The 21,997-nt window shown below is 41.9% G+C and overlaps 1 protein-coding gene across 1 annotated transcript in view; it reads right to left on the bottom strand.

The window, feature by feature from the left end:
- Positions 1-2,090: 2,090 nt before the first annotated feature.
- The window catches only part of TIMP2 (TIMP metallopeptidase inhibitor 2), a 535,925-nt gene continuing 516,018 nt past the window's right edge, over positions 2,091-21,997 (bottom strand). The window contains exons 7-8 of the mRNA XM_044068139.1: positions 15,721-15,845; positions 2,091-5,615 (exon numbers count right to left, since the gene is read on the bottom strand). Coding sequence (XP_043924074.1) covers positions 5,418-5,615; positions 15,721-15,845 — 323 coding nt within the window. The 3' untranslated portion in view covers positions 2,091-5,417. The remainder of the gene's footprint in view (positions 5,616-15,720; positions 15,846-21,997) is intronic.

The following is a 21,997-nucleotide window of genomic DNA, read 5'->3' as shown; positions in this document are numbered from 1 at the left end:
AATTACCAGCAGTGCCTTTATGCACTCAGTCCTCTCATCTTCATCACCTACTTTTTTGACATGACAAAACTCAAAGGCGTATGGCTATCCAAGTTTGCTGATCACTGAAAACTGGAACTGCAAGTTCCCCTAGTGATATTCCAACCAGGGCTAGACCATGCTACTGCCTGGTGTACTCCTAAGAGGGTCAGATGTAATGTATGATCCTATGAAGAACACAGTGCATATCTGAGGGAACAACACTGAAGTAAGACTTAAAATTTGGAAGCCCACATGAGTCCGTACCCATAGGTTGATAGGTTCATAGCAGATTACTAGGCTGATGGCTTAAGAGCCCTTACAACCCTAGCCAATATAACCTGATTTTACCCAATATATGGACCTAGGGGTAAGAGGATGGTATGGATTTGTGCCTGTCCATTGAGTATCTTACAGATTGCCCCTGTCCATAAGGGACATGGGCACTACTCCAGCTGTGAATCTGCAATCCCCTGTCCATTGATTCAAACTGTGTTTGAAGAGGGCAAGAGTAGGGCTCTGCTTAATGTGAATAGAAAGCCTGTTCCAAAGAAGGGTCAATCTCTGAGACACATATCTGCCTTTCCAGCATGTTTTGTATGAGTCACTAAGTTTAGATTACTAGATCTGATAACCCATATAAGCCTATCTGTCTTGGCACTTTGTTCTTCGTGATTTTCAATAATACAGTTTTGTCAGCTTTCCTCACTTCTGCATGATTCTCTTTGCAGATGATGTGGCCATCATTTGTACTAACAGGATTCAAAAACACCAGAAAAATGCTTCAAGCCAGCTAGAAAAGTCTAAAAAATATAATATTCACAATATCAAGATGATGACCTAATGGTGGAAAGAAACACTTCATTAAAATAATAAAATGTGACACTGCACTAAGCATATCATGTTAGTTAACAATAACAAGTGAAGCTCGATGTGTACTGAGGAACGGTATTCTACTATCCATCCTGCAGTACACTGTCCTGGAGAGTGCATCATCCCATACTGGTCACACTAGTCTAGTGCAACGTACAAAGAACTGCAGATTTATATTACCCCCCCCCCCCCAAAAAAAAAAAAAAAAAAAAAAGAATTGGCTACTCACTGTTTACAGAGCAAAGCTTATGCTGGCAATGTCGTCCTTTAACCTGTTGCATGTAGGCAGTGTATCTGACTGCCTACAGACTGTGTTGGTCCTGTGGCACTGGCACCCACACAGAATGCAGGGAGGGGTCCTGGGTTCAATCCCCAGACAAAGGCCAGTATGTTCCTTTCTCAGTGAGCTGCTAATACAATGCTAGGTTTCTCATTTGTTCTGCATTGGATGCTAATATGGCCAACAGAAATCACAATTCAGGTAGTTTCCTAGATGAGAGGAGGAACAACTGCTCTTGGGAGAACCAGGTACCTGACTGTCCACAGCCTTCATTTTGATTTAGTGGCAGTGACAACTACAGTGAGTGCAAGGAGTCCCGGCTGGGTTCAATCCCCAGACAAGAGTCAGTGCTTTCCATTCTCACTGACTTGCTAATACAATCATAAGTTAATCATTTGTTCTGCATTGGATTCTCATGTGTTCAAAAAATCACCATTAGGGTGGGTTTATAGATGACAGGAGAAACAACTGCTCTTGAGGGAAACCAAGTAGTTGATTGTTCAAAGACTCCTTGTTGGTCCTGTGGCACTGACAACTGCAAGGAATATGGGATTGGGTCCTGGGTTTAATCCCAAGACAAGCATCACTGTTTTCCATTCTCACTGAGTTTTTTTCTCTTACTAAGGAACTTAGACTTAAAAGCAACATCTGGATTCTCCCCTTTCCACTATTCAAACACATCCTATCTTACACCCAACATGCCTTTGCTTTGAACAGAAAGTAGCTCAGAAGCCTTTTCAAACCAACTTCAAAGCCTACTTAACTGAAGAAATGGGGTAGTGCTTTGGAAATGGAAAAAAGAATATCATTTTATCTGTCCACAGGACTAGCACAGACACTAGTTTTTCTTAGTCCTCTTACAAGGTGATGAATACAATCATGCTGATTTGTGTGCTTGTGAATTATTAATTTAGCTCACTATATATCTATCTATATATATATATATATATATATATATATATATAGAGAGAGAGAGAGAGAGAGTGTACTTTTTGTTGGATGCATTTTATTTATACTGCAGCTAGGCCAAGGCTGGAAAAGAGGGTCAGTTAGTCCAGTCCAACAACTAGCTGAATAAAATAAAAAATAAATGAAAGCATATTTTATTTCTTTCTCATCTGGAATTCTTGACTTAGAAACAGTGCAAGCAGAACACCAAAGAAAACAATTTACTCTATTTTGTCTGTTTTATCCCAGGACGTATGCTAGGATGTAAAAACAGAATGTTCCAAGCTTATAATCATTTCCAGGAAAGAACTGAAACTTCAGGGCATCTTTCTTGACAGCATGCATTCTCAGAAAGTCGTGTACAATTTGTAAACTAAAATAACTTAATTGTCAGCAAATGCCTTTTGTGTGAACTCCCTTGCCTAATGTCTTGGTATTGCCTATATTGGACATTAGCATACTATATGAGGGAAGGACATACAGTATGCTGAAAATGGTGGCAGTCTATCTGACAAGTAAGTATATGAAAAGAGTTTAACCAGGGTAAACCATCTGTTAGCCAGATGTGCAATAGATAAGAATGGCCAGAGTAGACCATATGCTGCTATTTGTACTATTTGTAAAAAGGACACACTCACGGTTTTGCATATTTTGGCCATCAGTGCAGTATGCATGAAGTAAGAGTGCAACCAGGGTACCATGTATACTCATCATCTGTACAAAACATGAAAAGGGTGAGCTCCAAATGCTGTACTTTTCAGATGGTTGTGGAATATAAGAAATTAGATAAAAGTTTCACACTGAGGCATTTCCTAGATACTGCCAGTTACAATATATCAAACATAAGTGTGCATGGAATAACTCACAAGAGGATTGGATAATTAAATTATAAACTCCTTCTGATGCCAGGGGCGACAAGGGTGGGAGGGGGAGGTCACACAACCAACTATTTATTCATGTAAAAGATAATTGCAGAATAGGCAGGAAAATTATTATCATGGCTGCAAGTATATAACAGAACTGTAACTATATTGTGGCTTGATAAAATGCAAATCACAAGTATCACCCAGCTGAAAAAAGTGACTGCAATCTAATTCCCTGACTTTCTTGAAAGGTTTCACTATAATCTGTCAGTGCTATCTTTCATGAAGCTTCAACCAAATGAAATACTACTGTTAAAGTTCCAACATGATGAAGCTGAAAAACATATTTTTTGTAGAGAGACAAGTCTCCAGGTAGCTCCTGCCACCATGGTGGAGTGAACCTGTTACTCATATATACTTATTCCACTGTAGTAAAAGTTTGAAACAAAGAGACAAGTCTGCAGCAAGTGAATGACTGTTGATGCACACACACACACACACACACACACACACACACACACACACACACACACACACACACACACACACACACACACACACACACACACACACACAAGTTGCAGCCTTGTCCTGTTTACAGTTGAATGAGGTAGGGGAATATGGGGAGCCATTTCATAAGTGCAATAAATGACCTACATTTGTACATGGCATGTTGTAATGCACACAACACCACAGTTCACTGCTTTGCTATTTATCACAATTTTGTTTTGCTTCAGTCAATGACAAATACTGTCAGCCTAGTAATATGATGCGTGATGCATGGAACTAAATTAAAGATGTACTTAGTCTGGCAGAACGACTTGGGCACTCCCATTAATTTAATTTATTTATTAACAAAATAATCCTTCAAAGATACTGTTCAGTAAAAGCAAGGCTAAATTCCAAACGTGTGCAGTTTAGAGTAACATGCAGACAGCATGCTTCACGAAGGTGCAAGGAATTCAGAGTACCACAATTAAACCCACCCACATACAGGGAAAATGCAAATTGCACACAGATAGTAACAAATTGTCAGGGATGAATCTTTTATCCGTGATGCAGTAAGCTTAATCACTGAGCTACTGTTCCACCCATGTCCTGCACCCCATTTGCAAATCTGACTAGGTACATTGAACGACATCACAAAGTCAGTGATGCATTGATGATCTGAGCTGGCTAATATGGAGTTGGCACCATTGCATTCAGCAGGCTGGGTACTGTTCTGCTCCACATATGGCAGTAACATAACGGACAGTTTTAAATATAAACATGCATATATCATTCCGATACTAGAGGTGTCCATACTAGATGTTTTATGGAAATAGATGAGAAGTTCAGATCACTCACTGAAAATGATTTTCCAGTCCATTATCTCAGGCACAAACTCATTTAATATCAAAGGTTGCTAAGTTAGCCATAAAGTGCAATTCTAACGTCTAACATGGGGGGGGGTATATGTATTTATATATATATATATATATATATATATATATATATATATATATATATATATATATATATATATATATGCAGTAGATCAGCTGAGCTGCTGATAAATCCAAAGGGAATGATGAGAAAGAGGAGTAAATGCGACACAAGTAGATCCACAGAGTAAAGCAGATAAAACTGTTACATGGAATTACGATGAGATGGTTACAGATGTTTTATAGACTGGTCCAGCCTGTCATCTGCTGCTAGTTGATAGAGAGGAGCAATTGCAATGCTTCACAAGCAGTCAAATGGGTCCCTTAACCACAATGTTAGTTATGTTAAAAAAGCAAAGCACAACATCTGTCTAACTCGAGTCAAGGTCAATAACTAGGTAAAGAATGAAAACAGCACAAAATGATTTACAAGAGTGCTGTGCCTGCATGAGGCAGGGAAAGTAAATTCAATGGACGGATAAACAAAAAAGTTATGATGGTGGTAAGAGGGCAAGAAGGCCATGTGTATGTGAAGATGGCAGGCTCCAGGAATTAATCAAAATGCAATAATACAATACTACTGGTGTTGAAACTGCACAATGGATAATACATTTCTCGAGCCTAAGGTTATTTCATAAAATTATGGAAGTCCAATTTCCCAAAGAATTTTGTGGGTTATATGGACGCATGTAAGGCCAACAAAATCTGGGAGTATTAAAAGAAAGAAACACTATGCAGTCTTGCTTTGGATTATAACAAAGCTTGTCTCATTGTATACCTTTCAAGAATGTGCTAATACTGCCAGAGCTATGCAGGTATGTTTAATTGATCAGTAATGAAAGCACTGAATTAATTCAAAGGGTTTCTGCTTCATCACTTTTATCCTATGCTGGTGGCCATAGCAACTCACTATTGTCAGGAAGTGATGTCAATACTGGACCAATCTATTGTTTATTTATGTTTTTTTCCTTAGTTATTTGCAGGCATTTCAGGTTGTTATTGATAAGTTATTTAAGGGTCTTCAATGTCTAGGAACTCTTTCTTGGGTGGAGCGGCTCCCCGATACCATGCACAGGATCCATCACTCCTCTTAATACAAGCATAGTGCTTGGCCTGACGCCCATTCATGTTTTTCTCAGTCACCCAGTCTGTCCACAGGCATTCGTCTGGAGCAGAAATGTAGCAGGGGATTGAAGGACAACGTGAAATCTGGAGAACAAGAAACAGAGACAACATTTTAATTTTTGACTTTCTATAAAATAATATCACATTTTAATTTTTGACTTTTTATAAAATAATGTAGGCTATATAACTGAAGCAGACATTTCTGTAAGCACCCACCCACTGTCCCAATCCAGATTGCTTTATAGAAAGAAGTTGGTACCCATCAATACCCATCAATTTCCTTGTAGAAGGACCCTGGAAGAGTGCATGCTATACTTTTGGGGGGATCTCCATCATGTTTCACTCTTGGCTGACATAATCTGTAACTGGTAAAATATGCAACGTTTGCTTAGGTGGAGATACCCCTAAAACTCATAAATTGGTATTCTAACCTTCTTGTGTGCTCTTTTTTGTGGTTTCAGATGGACAATCCCTAGAAGCATACAAGGATCAAAATATTAGCAAATCACCCTCCACCATAGCAGTAAAACAGTCAAAGTAGCTTCTCCATGGCCATAAAAATAAAGACTTTCAACTAAATCTAGTTTCCTGCGACTGTCCCACAGAAGTTGTGTTTGTCCCTAGACATGGCTGCTGTCAAGCAATGGCAATTCAGTACTCCATGGTACTTGATTAAAAACAACAAAATGTAAATTGTGTGGAAATATAGTAACCTTCTTGTTTCTTTTGTTTAGGGGTCAGTGATGTGTGTGTGTGTGTGTGTGTGTGTGTGTGTGTGTATGTGTGTCTGTGTGTGCGTGCGCTTGTATGTAAATATATGAAAATGTATATGCATGTGATATTTATATATCTATAGCTATATATATATATATATATATATATATATATATATATATATATATATATATATATACACATATACACACACTTGGGTCACTTGGGCCACTTGGGCTGTAGTCTGGATTTTATTCCTCTGTTCCACCAAAGTGACTACATTTCTCATTTTTAGAACAGCCCTCTATTTTAGGTTTTATAGAATTTAGGTTGATTTGTTATTTGCTATTGCTTTACTATGATTTGTAATGTTAAATTAATAAAAAGCTGGTTAAAAAATACTATGTGAGGCTGACAGGGCCTTAAACACAATGTCACGAGACTAGACTACTATGAGATTGTATCACTGACATGACAAGAAAAACAGTGGTGTAGATTCTGTGAGTTGCTCCAGCCAACGTATCTAGAATAAGTTAATAACAGATCCGAAGTAGTTTACGTCATTTGATCTTCAACCTGTGGGAATACGGATCCATATCTGATCCGAGCTGGCAAAGATTACTAGCATCAGCTCCAAGCTCCAGACTCCACACCTTACCCATAATACACCTCCCTTGCCTTCCATCCTCAGATCTCATTTGCCGAGATTTGTGAAACATCGTGTCTCTAGTGCTCCAGCTAGCAGGGTGTTTTTTGATTGCAAGTTTTCAATAATTTTTTGTTAAATTAGCCATTTTAGATTAGTGTAGGTACCCTTTCTCCCCTCCCATTGATTTGTTGTCGTGTGTAGGCTTGTAGTAGTTTTTAGTTAATGTAGTTTGTCTGTGGTGCCCCTCCCCTCTTCTAGTCAGTCTAGTGTGATGAGTGGGTTTGTGTTAAAATTTTTAGGAAGAAAGTTTGTTTGTTTCCTCTCTTTCTTCTTAGATATGGCTGAAATGGCACTGCACAGCGTGTGTCCATAAGCTCTTCCCTCGGATGGCCACACTCTGTGTGTATTGTGTTTATGTGTGGCCCACCTCAGTGTTGACTGTTTCTTTTGTGCAGGGTTCAACCCCCAAGCTTTGAAGGGCAGAAAGGCCAAGTTGGCCCTCAAGGGGCTTCTTCCTGCCACTGATCCTCTGTCCTCAGCTTCAGTCATGGTGGCTGCTGTGACTGCCTCTCCTACTCATCTGCCTCTGGCCTCCCCTCCCTCCCAGGCTGGGACTCAAACTCCCACTTCTAAGCCTGTGGTAATGGAGCAGAGGAGGGTTAGAGAGAGGGAGAGAGAGTCGAGGACAAAAGAGAAGTCAAAGAGGTCTCCGGACCTCTTGTCACCAAGCAAGTCTGCTCGGATTTGTGACTCCCCTCAGCTCCGATCTCCAAGGTTCTCCCCGGAGCCGGAGGAGGCATGCCCAGTCTCCGGGCCTCAGCTCCCAGACCGGTCAGGTCAGAGTCTGTGGCCTCGTCTTGGTTGACCCGTTCTCTCTCGGACATGGATCTGGATAAGATGATGAGGAGCTTTATCTGTACACAGATCCAGATGGGGTCTTGCCAGCCCCCCCTCCCTCAGGAGGGGGCAGCTCGCTTCCCTTTTTTCAGCCTATTACTCCTTCCCTGATCTGACCTTTGGCTTCGGAGTTCTCGGATCTGAGGTTGGCCTTGGTTGGGGCATCGGTGCCAATGGTCATCACGTCCTCGATGCCGGCAGCTGCCTGGAGCATCTTGGATCCAACCAGTGCGGAGCCTGGGGGCGAATCCGAGGGAGTGGAACACCATAAGCTCCAACGTTGTCGGTCCAGGTTTCCTCTCTCGGAGCTCGGGCCACTTTGGGTCCAGCTCTGATTCTCTCATCAGACACAGGGAGACCTGCCTCCTTATTGGCTTCACAGGAGGTATGCTCTCCTTCGGTGTTCGATGTGGTAGAATGAGTCCTCTCTGTCAGATCGATGGCCCTGACCACCCCCTTGGGCTCCACCCAGACCCCGTCAGCTCTGTCTACGGTCCCTGTCATCTTACCAGAGGGACAGCCCATGCCCGAAGGGCCTCAGCGGGTTCCCCCAGAGGAACAGATTGTTTGGGAACACTCCTCGGAGAGCCCCATGGGAGATGTCCCTCACAAGCATACATGTAAGAGGAGGCACTTGGACTTCCCTGAGTCCCTAACTGAGGACACAGACTTAGATGCGGGGGAGGGCTCCCCAAGGTCACCTCCTGTTGATGTCTCCTTTGGAGACATCATGGAGATCCTGTGCCAGCAGGGAGGTTAGTCTGCCCCAAGCCCTCCTCTGATGAGTTTGTGTTTCTGGAGGCCTTTGGCATGGGCCCATCTACGTCTTGGGTGCCCCCCCCCGCAGATCCTTTAGTGGATTTGATCACCTCATAGGCGTGGAAGGAACCTGATATTGTGGAGCTGAAAGTTCAACTGCTGAATCCTACACTAAGGCACTGTATGAGCACATCCACTCATGCATAAATCGTGCCATCCCAAATAGAACCAAGATGCTCTCATCCAAAAAAAGAAGCCAATCTGGTGGTCCCCTGCCATAAACAAACTTTACAACAAAAGGAAGAAACTGTTGCAGAAAAGAGGAAAATCCCAGGATGCAAAAAACGTCCTTACCAGCCTCAGTAAGAAACTGAGATCCCTCATAAAATCCTCCAAAGCTAGTTACGAAAATAAAATTGCCAAAGATTCCAAAGACAACAACAAGGCATTCTATAACTATGTCAAGAATCTAAATGGCAATGCTCAGATCTGCTCTGAGCTAAAACAGAATGGCATTAAATATACTGATCCCAAGGATATTGCCAATATCCTGGCAGATCGATTCAGTGCCAACTTCACCCCCCTCTCACCCCCTAAATGGCCCATCTCAATACCGGAAGATTGACAAATTCCAGTAATAATGGCCACACAGGTAAAAAACGCACTCTCCAAAGCTAAGAATATAGCATCCATGGGACCAGATGACATCCCGGGCTGTGTACTACATGAACTACAATATGAACTGGCACCTCACCTAAGTGTCATGTTTAATCATAGTCTCACCTCAGGTTTTGTGCCCACTGAGTGGCTCACAGCTACAGTTATCCCACTCCACAAGGGGGGGATCCACCTTGGATCCTGGAAACTACCGTCCCATTAGTCTGACAAGCCTTATCTGCAAGGCCATGGAGCGTATTATCATGGAACTTATAAACAAAGACATTGGCAACCTTCAAACACTGAACCCCACCCAGTTTGGGTTTGTGAAGGGCCGATCTTGTCTCCCGAACTTGATTGACTTCTTCGAATCAGTCTCCAGAGCCATGGACAAGGGTAAGGTGGTCCACACAGCCTATCTAGACCTTGCCAAGGCCTTTGACACCATCCCCCACTCTGGAATCATAGATAAACTTACTAAGCTGGGCATTAATCCCTACGTCACCCAATGGGTTGCTAACTGGCTTACTGATAGAACCCACACTGTAAAAGTAGCCGACTCCAAATCCATCTCCAGACAAGTGACAAGTGGAGTACCTCAGGGTTCAGTCCTGGGACCACTCTTGTTTGGCATCTACTTCTCTGAAGTACAGGCCAACACTAAGGGACTCTGGATAACAAAGTTTGCAGATGACTGCAAACTGGGAGCCATTATCGAATCCCCAAATGATGTGGATACTCTACAAAGGGCCTTACAGAAACAGATGCTTGGTGCCAGAGCCATGGGCTCAAGCTCAATGCCAAGAAATGTATAGTTATCCCCTTTGGGAAAAACATGTATCCATGAATTACCATATAGGTGGCAGTACACTAAACATCGAAAGTTTGATAAGAGACTTAGGGACACAGGTGGACAGTGGTCTCACCTTCGATAACCACATCGCCACAACAGTCAGGAAATCCTTCTATGTGGCACACCTCATCACTAAGGGCTTTTCATCCAGAAAAAAGGAGGTCATTGTCCCACTGTACTCATCCCTCATTAGACCCATTATAGAATACAATGCCCCGTTTGGTATGTACCTCTCAAGACATCTGCAACAACTGGAAAGGCCACAGAAATACCTCACTAAAAGAATCACAGGCCTAAAGCAGATGCCCTACGCTGACCGCCTTAAAAAACTCCAGCTATACTCTGTCGCATATTGTCTACTCAGAGGCAATCTTTGCTTAACATACAAGGCCATGTCAAACCCAGAGCTGTTGGACATGCTACACTTAAAGAAATCCCAAGCCACATGCTCCAGGGATATAAACCTTGTCATCACAATAGACAAAACATGCTGGAGGGATAGTTTCCTGACCCAGAGACTCCTCAGACTCTGGAATAGATTGCCCATACATGTCAAGCAGAGTGCCTCTTTGGTCCCCGTCAAAAGGACCCTTGACGATTGAATGGGAGAAAGGAAATTCACCCCGGGGATCACGTCAGTCGCCCTGCTAAACAGGGGTCCAGGGAAGTAAATAGTGTGGGAAGAAATAGCCAGGGAATTGTTATGGCTAGGCTTGTATAGGCCCTAGGGCTGATAGCCTAGTACCAACCTATGAACCTATGAACCTGATCCCCAAGAGCCCCGATAAGGTTTTGAGTCCCCCTATAGACAAGCCTTCCTGGAACAAGGGTTGCCCAGTGGACACCATGATAGTAGCAGTAGCCACGAAGAGGGAACTCTCTCAGGAAAGTTCCTCGGTCCACCCTCCTGACCGAGAGTCTCAAATGATGGACAGGCTAGGGAAGTGGGTGTATGCTTCAGCTACCTTTTTAATAAGGGCGCTGAACTACTTGGCCCATGTCATGAGACTCCAACGCGACCTGGTGAAGGAGTCAGAGGAGTCTCCACCCAAGCCCATGTCGCAGGAGGACAAGGCTTTGTTCTCTGCGAAAATGGCCATTTTGAGAGCCATATCGAATATGTCCATGTGACTCCTCTCCCATGCAATGGAAGGAGCGGCTAGCCGGCTGGGTCCGGCATGTCCATGAGGCATAACGCCTGGCTCAGGTTGTGCCAATTTACCGAACCCTTTGAGGCGTCCTTTGCCAATGCCCCTTATGACAGCTTGACTCTGTTCGGTAAGACCGTCAAGGAGACACTAGTCTACAGTGAGAAGGATGGGAAGACACTGTCTGCCATCGGGATCCACTTCGCTAACCCTCAAAGTCCTTTACCTGGAACCAGAGAGGGCAAAATAAGATGTGGTTCCAGAAGCCTCAGTATTCCCAGAACACTCAGGGCTCTTCTTCCCCCAGAAGCAGAGGGAGACAGAATGGACACCGGCCAAGAGTCTGAGGGGGTCCGCAAAACTTCAGGTCTCGAAAACCTTTCTCAGACAGACCTGGGCGTTGCCCCACTGCTCTACTCTGGAGGCAGTCGGGGGACGATTGTCCTTGCACCCAGCGCCATGGGAGTCCATAACAACGGACCACTGGGTGCTGCAAATCATATCCAGAGGATATTCTATCCCCTTTGTGGGTTCTCCAACCCCTCACAAATACCTCCCGGATGTTCTACCCACACAAAGGGAGGCAGCAACACAGGAAATGTTCAAGCTGCTAGGAAAACGAGCCATTGAAACTGTCCCCTAGCTCAGTCCAGATCGGGCTTCTACTCCAGGTTCTTTTTAGTGCCAAAGAAAACAGGGGACTTAAGTCCATTCTGGACCTCTCTACCCTGAACCTGTCAGTGGCCAAAGAAAAGTTCCAGATGGCCACACTACAGTCCATGTACCTGCAAGAGAGTGCTCGTTAGATCTCCAGGATGCTTACTATCACATAAAACCGCACAGCAGCATCAAGAGATTCATCTGCTTTCAGCTAGGGGCCAATCATTACCAATTTAGAGCCCTACCCTTTGGTCTCACCACAGCCCCCAGGGAGTTTACCAAAGTGATGGCAGTGGTAGCAGCTCACCTGAGGCTTCAGGGGATTCAGGTCTATCCGTACGTGGATGATTGGCTCTTCACTGCTCCCACAAGGCATCTACATTCCCAAACCAGGGACTACTTTCTGACACTTGCCCTGAGTTTGGGTATCACAATCAACACATCCAAATCTCTACTAGAGCCTGTACAGGTGATAGACTACATTGGTGCCAGGATAAACACACTCCAGGGCAAAGTGTTCCTGACCTCAGAGAGAGTTCAAAACCTCAGGATGCATGTTTCCCTAATTTACCATTCTCATTTCACAACAGCGGAATCTGTATTGAGGGCCCTAAGCTCTATGGCAGCAACCATAATTCTCCTTCCATGTGCCCGACTACACATGTGGATTCTTCAGTGGACCTTGGCAGTTCAGTGGTCCCGGTTGGATTTACCACTAACCTATCCTATTCACCTAAGTCAAGTGTGTCGGTCGTCCCTCATATGGTGGATGGGCTCTCCGGACATTTTGGAAGGATGACCCTTCATTCCATCCCTGGCCCAAGCCACAGTGACCATGGATGCCTCACAACTCGGGTGGAGGGGGGCATTATTCGGGCAGGACAGTTCAAGGCCTGTGGTCCCCCATAGAGACCAGTTTGCATATCAGTGTTCTAGAGATGAGGGTGGGCCTTCTAGCATTGCAGGCCCTTCATACCTTTCTCCCTCTGGGGATGATTGCTATTCAATCAGACAACATGTCAGTACATCTACAAACAGGGAGGGACCAGATCTTATCCCCTTTGTCGCGAGGCCATGAGAGTGTGGGAATGGGCGATCTCCATAGGTCGCTTTCTTATCGCAATGCACATTCCAGGATGGTCCAACATTCTAGCTGACAGGCTAAGTTGGACCATTCTGATGCCTAATGAATGGTCTCTGAATCCATCAATAGCATAACAGATCTTGAGCGAATGGGGTCAACCTTGCTGCGATCTCTTCGCATCTCCTTCCAATGAGAAGTGCAGCAGGTTTTTTGCTCTGAACCCCCCGCCAGGGGAGTCCCCCAGAGATGCTCTAGTTCATGCCTGGCCTCCCAGTCTTCTGTTTGCTTACCCACCAGTCCCTCTCATCCCGAGGTTTCTGCAGAAAGCTTGCCAACTGGGGAGCAAGATGATCCTCATTGCCCCATTCTGGCCTTGCCAGGTATGGTTTCCCTTCCTTTGGTCTCACCTTCTGGCTCCATCTTGGAGCCTAGATCCCTTTCAGGATCTGATTTCACACCCATTGGGGGTACCTCATCTGAATCTGGACAGCTTGAAGTTCACGGCTTGGCTGCTCCAGTTCCCGTGATTGCTAGGACTCCCGGACTTTCCCTCAGAGTTAAGTCTATTTTGGTAGCTGCTCATAAGTCTTCAACCAGAAAGGTTTATTGCAGCAAGTGGAAATGTTTTTCCTTCTGGGCCTCTCAGAGGAGTTCAGATCCTTTCACGGCTCCTATTTCCACTATTCTTAATTTCCTAGCTGATATTTTCCAGCACGGAGCTAGTTCTTCTACTGTCAAAGTTCAATTGGCTGCCATTTCTCATTTTCATATGGGCAAGAATTCTGCATCCTTGGCATCTTCTAGACTATGTAAAGCCTTCATCAAAGGCACCTTTTTGCTACGCCCCCCGGTCAAAGATCCTGTCCCCCCGTGGGACCTTACTATGGTTCTCCAAGCTCTGGTCGCCCCACCTTTTGAGCCTGCTGCTATTGTTGATCTAAAATTTCTATCATGGAAAACAGCTTTTCTGGTTGCTATTACCTCTGCTAGGAGGGTTTCGGAATTACAGGCCTTGTCCATAAAATTCCCGTACATGATTTTTCATAAAGATAGAGTTTCCCTTCGAACCAATCCATCCTTTCTTCCTAAGGTGGCATCACCAGTCAATATGAATTTGACTATAAATTTGCCTGTGTTCTTTCCCGATTTTACCAACAAAATGGAATACAAACTATACATGTTGGATGTTCACAGACAGTTACGATTCTATTTACACAGGACAAAAATTGTTGTAAATCTGATCAATTGGTTGTTTCAGTCTTTTTGGGCAAACCTATTTCCAAGGTCACAATAGCTACATGGAGTTCTTCATGCATTCTGCAGGTCTACAAGGACAAAAGCATGTCTCCTCCAGGTCAGGTTAAAGCTCATTCCACTAGGTCCATGGCTACATCTGCAGCTTTCTGGTCTAGGGTGTCTTTAGATGACATTTGCTCGGCAGCTACTCGGTCCTCATCTCATACGTTTATCTCCCATTACAAATTGGATTTGACATCTAGAAGGAGAGCATCCTTTGGATCCGCGGTGCTCAAGAATATCCTTCCATGAGGGCCACTCAGGAGTTTAGTAGCCGGAGACTCTGTCACACAGATTGAAGATCAAATGAAGTAAACTACTTCAGATAAAGAAGTTATGTACTCACCATATCATTCCATCTGAGTAGTTGTACTTCATTTGTCTTCAACCATCCCTCCCTCCTTCCCCTGGGCCTTTGGCGCAAGATCGGCATATGGGCTGTAAGTATAGGTCACAAGTATGTTATCAGGTCGAGTTATAAGTGCAAGTTCAACAAACTCGATCTGGGGATGAAAGGCAAGGAAGGTGTATTATGGGTAAGGGGAGGAGTCTGGAGTTCAGAGCTGATGCTAGTAATCTTTGCCGGCTCGGATCCGATATGGATCCATATTCCTACAGGTTGAAGACAAATGAAGTACAACTACTTAGATGGAACGTTATGTTGAGTACATAACTTCTTTTTATTTCCTGTTCTGAAACATCCATCCATCCTCAACCCCTTTTTCCCATTTAGCACATGGGGTTGGGGTGTCACTTCAGCAGTGACAATAATCTCAAGCCAAGGTTTACACAGCTGGGTGACAAGTTTTGCCGCAGTAGTTCATTTGTACCACTCACTCGCACACACACTCTCACCTACAGCCAATTTAGAGTGCCCAATTTACCGACTGCATGTCTTTGGAATGTAGGAGGAAACCAGAGGACCAGGAGGAAACCCACATGACCACAGAGAGGACATGCAGACTCTGCACAGAAGGCACCCCAGCCAAGAATCGAACCGGAGAACTTCTTGCTGTGAGGTGACAATGCTAACTGCTGTACACAATGTTCTGAAAGATATACACTATAAAACAAATATAACTTCAGCTGCATACCATTCCATTTGGTCCTAGCCATAACCCTTTCATCCCAGCCCATTTGCTACACTATCCTTAACCTAGCATTCAAAAATGTTTAGTACTTTCTTTGTGTTCACAGTCAATTTGGACCTTACCAACACTTTACCCTTAAAACCAGTTTCATTCTTTGTTTTCACCTGGCACATCGCTAGCTTTCTACTTATCATATCCTTCCATCTGCAGCTTTTTGGTGTACTGATTTTACACAGAACTTACAGCCAGTCTGATACTAAATGCATTACTACTCTCAAGCTGCTAAACACATTTCTACTGTTGAAGTACTAAACACATTGCTACTCCTGAGGTACTAAACACATTACTACTCTGGAACTTCAACTGATAACCTCTACTTACCTTGCACTCACAGCCCATTTGGTATCTCTGGCTTAAGCTTTTCTTCTGAGTGGCAGTCAGACTTTCCCAGGGAACGATGAAGTCACACAAAATGATGTGCATCTTACCATCTCCCTCCAACTTCCCTGGAAGTAGGCAGAACAAAAATGAATACTTAGTTACAGAAGAAGATGTACATTTGATAACTAGTATGAGCTGCTGAAACACATCATGGACAAAACCACAACCAAGCTTTCTGTGCCGGGAAATGCAAATCATCCAGCACTGATAATGTTGATAACAGCTAGCCTGCAAAAATGCATCAGTGAACACAATAATAATGCTGAATAAATAATGGCATATTAAATGCCTGTGAAAGGACTAAATAAAAGGCATTCTAATGCAATAACTTGTTTTATCCTGTGTTACTCTATTGATGTGAATTTAGTACCAGATTTGTTACTAAATCCACTGACATTCCCATTCTTCACCTACCCTTCCCTTTCAGCATCATCTGATAGAGATGCCTTCTCTTTCTTTGTTATCGCACAGTTGCAAACATCTCTGCTCACACTTGTATGTATCTAGATTATTTTTCTTTGAAATTTGAACAGTCGTTGAAAATGGCAGAATTAACTATTTGGAGTGAGGACCTTGAGGGAATCTATTTACATCTACTGCAAAACTTTCAGTAAGGGAACAGCTCAGGCTGCTCGTTTTTTTTTTTTGGTTGTTTTTTTTTTGCATGTGGTCATTCCCTCAAGGAAATGTAGACTATATTAAGGTTGCTACCTTTTCAGATCCCCATTGCAAGATATTTCTTATGGAAATTTATTTCATATTTTGTTGGGCAGCAAAGCACTTATTTTCACCTTTTTCACCAAAATTAAGACTCACTGTTGTATATTTTTCTTGTCCTTACTCTTTTATGTATTAACATATTTCAAGTACAGCTTTATGATTTTCTGAACTATTTTAAGGAAAATAATAAAATATTTTCCTCCTCTAAAACATGAAGATCTGTCATTTTCATTTTTTTTTTCATGACATAGCTGCAAAATGAATTACTTGATATTATGTATGCATGAGTGTATGGCAAATAATAACTGAATAACAACAAGGATGGACTTTAATACGTCAAGCCCAAACTACTGCACAGCCATTTAAATGAAAACCAAACACAATGGCAGTTTAAATAGTAAAATAAAAAATAATGCAACTCACCAATACACTTTCTCTTTGCAACACAATATAATTCAGTGCAAAATCTATATTCAAGGCAACAGCTTTTAGAAAATCCAAGATAGACTAAGGCAGCTCATTTTGTAAAACGCAATGACATTTGACTCTTTGTCTAATTTATTCATACATTTAAAGTTAGGAGGAACTTCAGCAGAGTCTACTGTGAGACTACCAACACTATTTGTTCTTTAACTAGAACAGCTATTCAGTAACAAAATCAAGTACTCTTCTGCCCAGCAGACATCTTACTCTCCCATGTCACTGACACAGTTTTAAGTCCATGTCATATTGTGTGCATTACAATCAGACACTATCTGACAAGAAATAGAACAACATAGGAAGGAATCCTACATGAGTAGAAATGCAAGTGGTACATTTAGGTAGATGGACAAATATACAGTAATCTTTAAAATACTTCAGATAAACTATAGCAGAGTCCAAAAACTCAGATTTCAGCAGCTCAGATGTATCTATCAATGCAGATTCATTTAAGAAGGAAGGAACAATCAATATTTTAACAGAAAAAAAACAGATGTACGATATAAATGTGACAGACTACATACTTGCAACTTTCTGCATATTCTTTGAGAAGTAGAAAAAGAAAGTCATTCAAACAAGCAGTTTATATATTTCTATTATACAAGGTAGCATGCTCAAAATCTAATAGAACAAATCAAGGAGAGGCATATAAACCAAGCAAGTCCAGCAGACTAAACAAGCATTCCCAAAATGTGTTGTGTGCTTTACAGCATTTACTGGACATTGAATTATACACCAGTGAGACACTTTTAAAAGTATGCTATCAAGTCACTGTCATTCACTTCCATGAAATATTTATTTATTTATTTGCAGTTTGTTTGCCAGGATAGTCCAATTGGGCCACAAGGAGCCCATTTTCAATGGAGTCCTGAGGAGAAAAGCTCCAGTAAAATACAAATACATAGTACACATTGCACATTTACATTACAGATTGTCTCATAGGAATACAAAGTAAATATAATAAGAAAAGGTTAACAATGACAGACTACATCAGTATAGTTTGCAAAACAGCAATAAAAAACACTTTTTTTGCAATGTTTTACACAAAAGTAGCAGCATAGGGAAACTGTTAAGTAGTTGGATTTGGTGTAGTAGATGGGCCTGGGTTTGGGTGGATGTCCCCTGAGAGAAGGATAAAGATAAGATGATGGATGAGGTCTTTGGTTTGCTTGGGGTGCAGTATACAGGTAAAGAGTTTTGTGGACATTAGACTGGTGTAGTTGGGAACAGTGTTTTACAGTTAGGTAGGAGTCTGGCATGCTAGTGTTGAGGGGGTAGAGACTGGGAGACATAAGGGTAACAGTAAATGTGTACTTTGTAGAGGATGGGGTAGTGGCGTGAAATGGGGGAGTGATTTACGTTAGTAGGCTGGGTGATATACTTTAGGTAAGTCAAGGTAATTAGAAGTATTATTTGAGTCAGTAGGGATAGAGGTTTGAAGGTCATGATGTTGATTATTAGAGTAGACGTAAGGGGTGAGTTAAGTTGGGAAGTTAGTTTATTTGAGTAAGAGATTATGGTTTAGGTTAACTGGTAGTTTATCAGGATAAGTTGTGTTTGGCAATAAACTCTGAAGGGTAGGCTTACTTTAATGGGTGAACTGTGGGAGGGGATTTTGGGGGTAGGATGGGTACTTTGGATTGGACTGTGGAAGTGGTGGGAGTGGCTAGGTAAATATAAGTGTAGGGGTATTTAGGGTGGGTGGGATTTGGGGGTAGGGTAGGGGAGCAGAGTGAGCCTGTAGGGTGAACGGAGCGGGTAGAGCCAAGGGAAGGAAGAATCAAAGGTAAAAAAAAAACAATCATTGGAGTGGAAGGTAAGTTCAGATGAAAGTATGCAAGGGGGGGTAAGGGATGTTCTAGCAGTGGTATAGGGAAATGATTAGAGTGGTTTAGATGGTAAAGATGGCACCACAGGAAAGAAAGCAAAGTTAAAAAGTCTGGGAGAGGGGTTGGCAAGAAAAGAAAGTTAAAGAAACTGGGGAAGGGTTGAAGAGAGTGTGGAGATGGATATCACAGTGAGCTAGTTGATTGGACAGGGTCAGGTCAGCAGTGTGAAACAGCACTGAAAGTAACACTCAGAAAAGAAGCAACTCTGAAACTCAGAGCTGAAGAGGTAAAAAGAAAGCAAGCCAGAGATAGGAATGTTGCAGATATAAATTTAAAATCAGGAGACAAAGGGTACATAAGATGTACTAGGGGTTATATAACACTCTAGAGTGTGGCTGGCAACATTAAACCTACATGTACTGGAACTATTGAGAGTTAAAATAACATTAAACTAAAAGTTATTGGTACTATTGTTAGTTAAAACAGCAAGTAATATGGTAGACTACTGGCATTGTGCTGCCTCCTGGTGGCCAAATTAAGTTACTACAGCCAGAAAAACTAACCTGTGTGTGTGGTCACCTGCCCTGTAGTAATACTTTAAATAATAAGGAGCAGTTCACTTTTTTCAAAGCAGATAGTTTTAAAAACAAATTCAAAGTGTGGATAATTTGCAGTAGAAGGAAAGCCTACAGTTGAGCTAGAAAGGTGTACTTTTTGGTTGTTTTTGGAGCTGCTTCAGGAAGGTAACTTAAGCAGATTTATAATGCTTTCATAATGTATTTTGCTGGGCGAGTCTGTTGGGCAGGGGATGACCACAGAGTGTTTAACCCATCGGGAGAAGCTGCAAGAGATAAGGGGGAACACATGCAAAAGGTTAGACCAAGAAAGTAAGAAGACACATGAGAGACCAAACCTAGCAAAACCCTAGAGAATTAGAGGATAAGTGCGGTATAATCCAGACAAGAATTAACCAGTGTAGCAATAACAGTATTCCCAGTCGACTAAGTCATGAAAGCAGAGCAGATACTATATTTTAAACAACTAATGTAGCACTAAAAGTAAATGTAGTAGGTTGTACAGAAATAGCAAATATTAGCAAACAAGCAGCAAGCAGCAAGCAGAGCAGATACTACATTTTAAACAACTAATATAGCACTAAAAGTAAATGCAGTAGGTTGTACAGAAATAGCAAATATTAGCAAACACAGTTAACTAAGTCCTGTAAGCAGAACAGAAAACATTCTTAAAAAAAACTGTAATGAAGCACTAGGAATAAATGCAGTAGCTTGTATAGATAAATCAACTTTTAGCAAACACAGTTAACTCTGCACTGACAGACAGTGCTTAGTAGCAGTGTAAACAGCAATGAATAAAACACTATGTCTTACACAGTACCTTCTAAAACCAAAGAGCACACAGGCAGAGGGGAGTAGATGCTTCCATGTGGACTGCACAGAAAGCTAGAAAGGATTTTAAAGATGGTGCCACAGGAAGGAGGGCAAAGTTAAAGAGTCTGGAGGGAGAGGTTGGAAAGAAAAGAAAGTGAAAGAAACTGGGGGAGGGGTTGGAGAGAGTGTGGAGATGGATATCACAGTGGCCTAGCTGGTTGGAACCAGTACTGACAGGGTCAGGTCAGCAGTGTGAAACAGCACTGAAAATAGCAATCAGAAAAGAAGCAACAGCAAATAAGAATGCCTCAACCATCTGTATCATCATGCATTTGCTAAATCAGCAAAATTCTATAAAGTAGGGGAAAAAAAACATGAACAACAATAGATGAAATGTAATCTGTTTTTTAAAATCACATTCAGCAGTGCACCAGGACCATACAAAGCTAAGCTATCCACTTCATTGATAGCTAACAGATAAGCAATTATTCCTTTTCAGATTGTATACACTCAGATGATTAACACATTGTAGTATTGTTCAACTGAAAGGTAAAGCAGCAGTGGATTCAGTTATGTGTTGGCTACAGCACTCTCTATCAGAGCACAATAAATATTACATTGCCTTTTCAGTGTACTTATTGATACACACGTTTCAATTTCAGACTCTTCAGAGCCAAGAAAGTGCTCTTTTAACTTCTGAAGGTTCTCCTCACCACTAGAGGAAAAAATGGGTTCATATATTGTTACTAGTTATGCAGTCCAGGAGACTATTGAAAAGAGTCCAATTTCCCAATTGTCCCAGAGGAATATTAAAATTAACTGAGTACAGTAAGCAAATGGGGCTGAGGGAGTAAAACTATGCAATACAAAAAGTAGTTTGTTAACAGCTCATAGCCTTAATCCAGTACACTAACTGCCAGACTTGGAAGTCACTCTGCCTTTGCATTTTTCTCTGAGTTTGAACCAGTACCTCAGTTCCTTTTGCTGTTGACCTCTGTTTCTAGTATATTCAGATAATTGTTCAAAACAAGCATGGTTTGCAACTTTGAAAACACAAGAATAAACTCCTGCATACTTTAGGGCAGGAACTGATGTTACCACTAACAGCACCAACTTCATGAAAAACACCACTGTTGAAATGGTACGAAAGAGATAATGTTACTTTATATAAATAACAATTACATTTACTACATCCATGATCAGTAAAACCTATACTACACAAAAACAATTGTCCATTAACAAAGCATGCTACAACTCACTCAATAATTAATAGGGATGTCATGTTCTCTGAACACATTTCATACTCATTCTGATGTTACCATACTGCGATTATGCTGTTTGAATTTTATTAACATATTTTCTATTGTTACGTTATTGTTTATTTATTTATTTATTTTTACTAACATACTGGTGTTATTTGTACATACATGTACACTGGGGTGTTTGCCCCCACCACCAAACCTTTTGCTTGCTAACTCTAAGGCTGTACAGCCATGACCTTTGTAAACATCCCTTAATAATTCATATAGCAAAGAAACAATTAACAGCCCAACCAATCAACACATTGCCAAATCAATGGTACAAAGACTTGCATAACCTTATGAATGTAGATATACTGTAGCTAAGTGTTTCATATTGACATTCTTTTTACATTTTTGGACCCTGCTACAGTAAGAAAACACGTTTCAGACCATTACTTCTACATACAGAGCATTTATAACATGCTTTTTTGTCAGCAAAGAACTAGTAGCTTTCTCTATTTTCTTGTCTTCAGAGTTGCTGCACCTCAGAGAAAGAGTA

This window comes from Protopterus annectens, chromosome 4.part0, assembly GCF_019279795.1.
Source record: "Protopterus annectens isolate FY-2018-M chromosome 4.part0, PAN1.0, whole genome shotgun sequence".
Lineage (NCBI taxonomy): Eukaryota > Metazoa > Chordata > Ceratodontiformes > Protopteridae > Protopterus > Protopterus annectens.
Note: the sequence above shows the minus strand (reverse complement) of the source record. Positions and strands in the feature narration are given on the sequence as shown.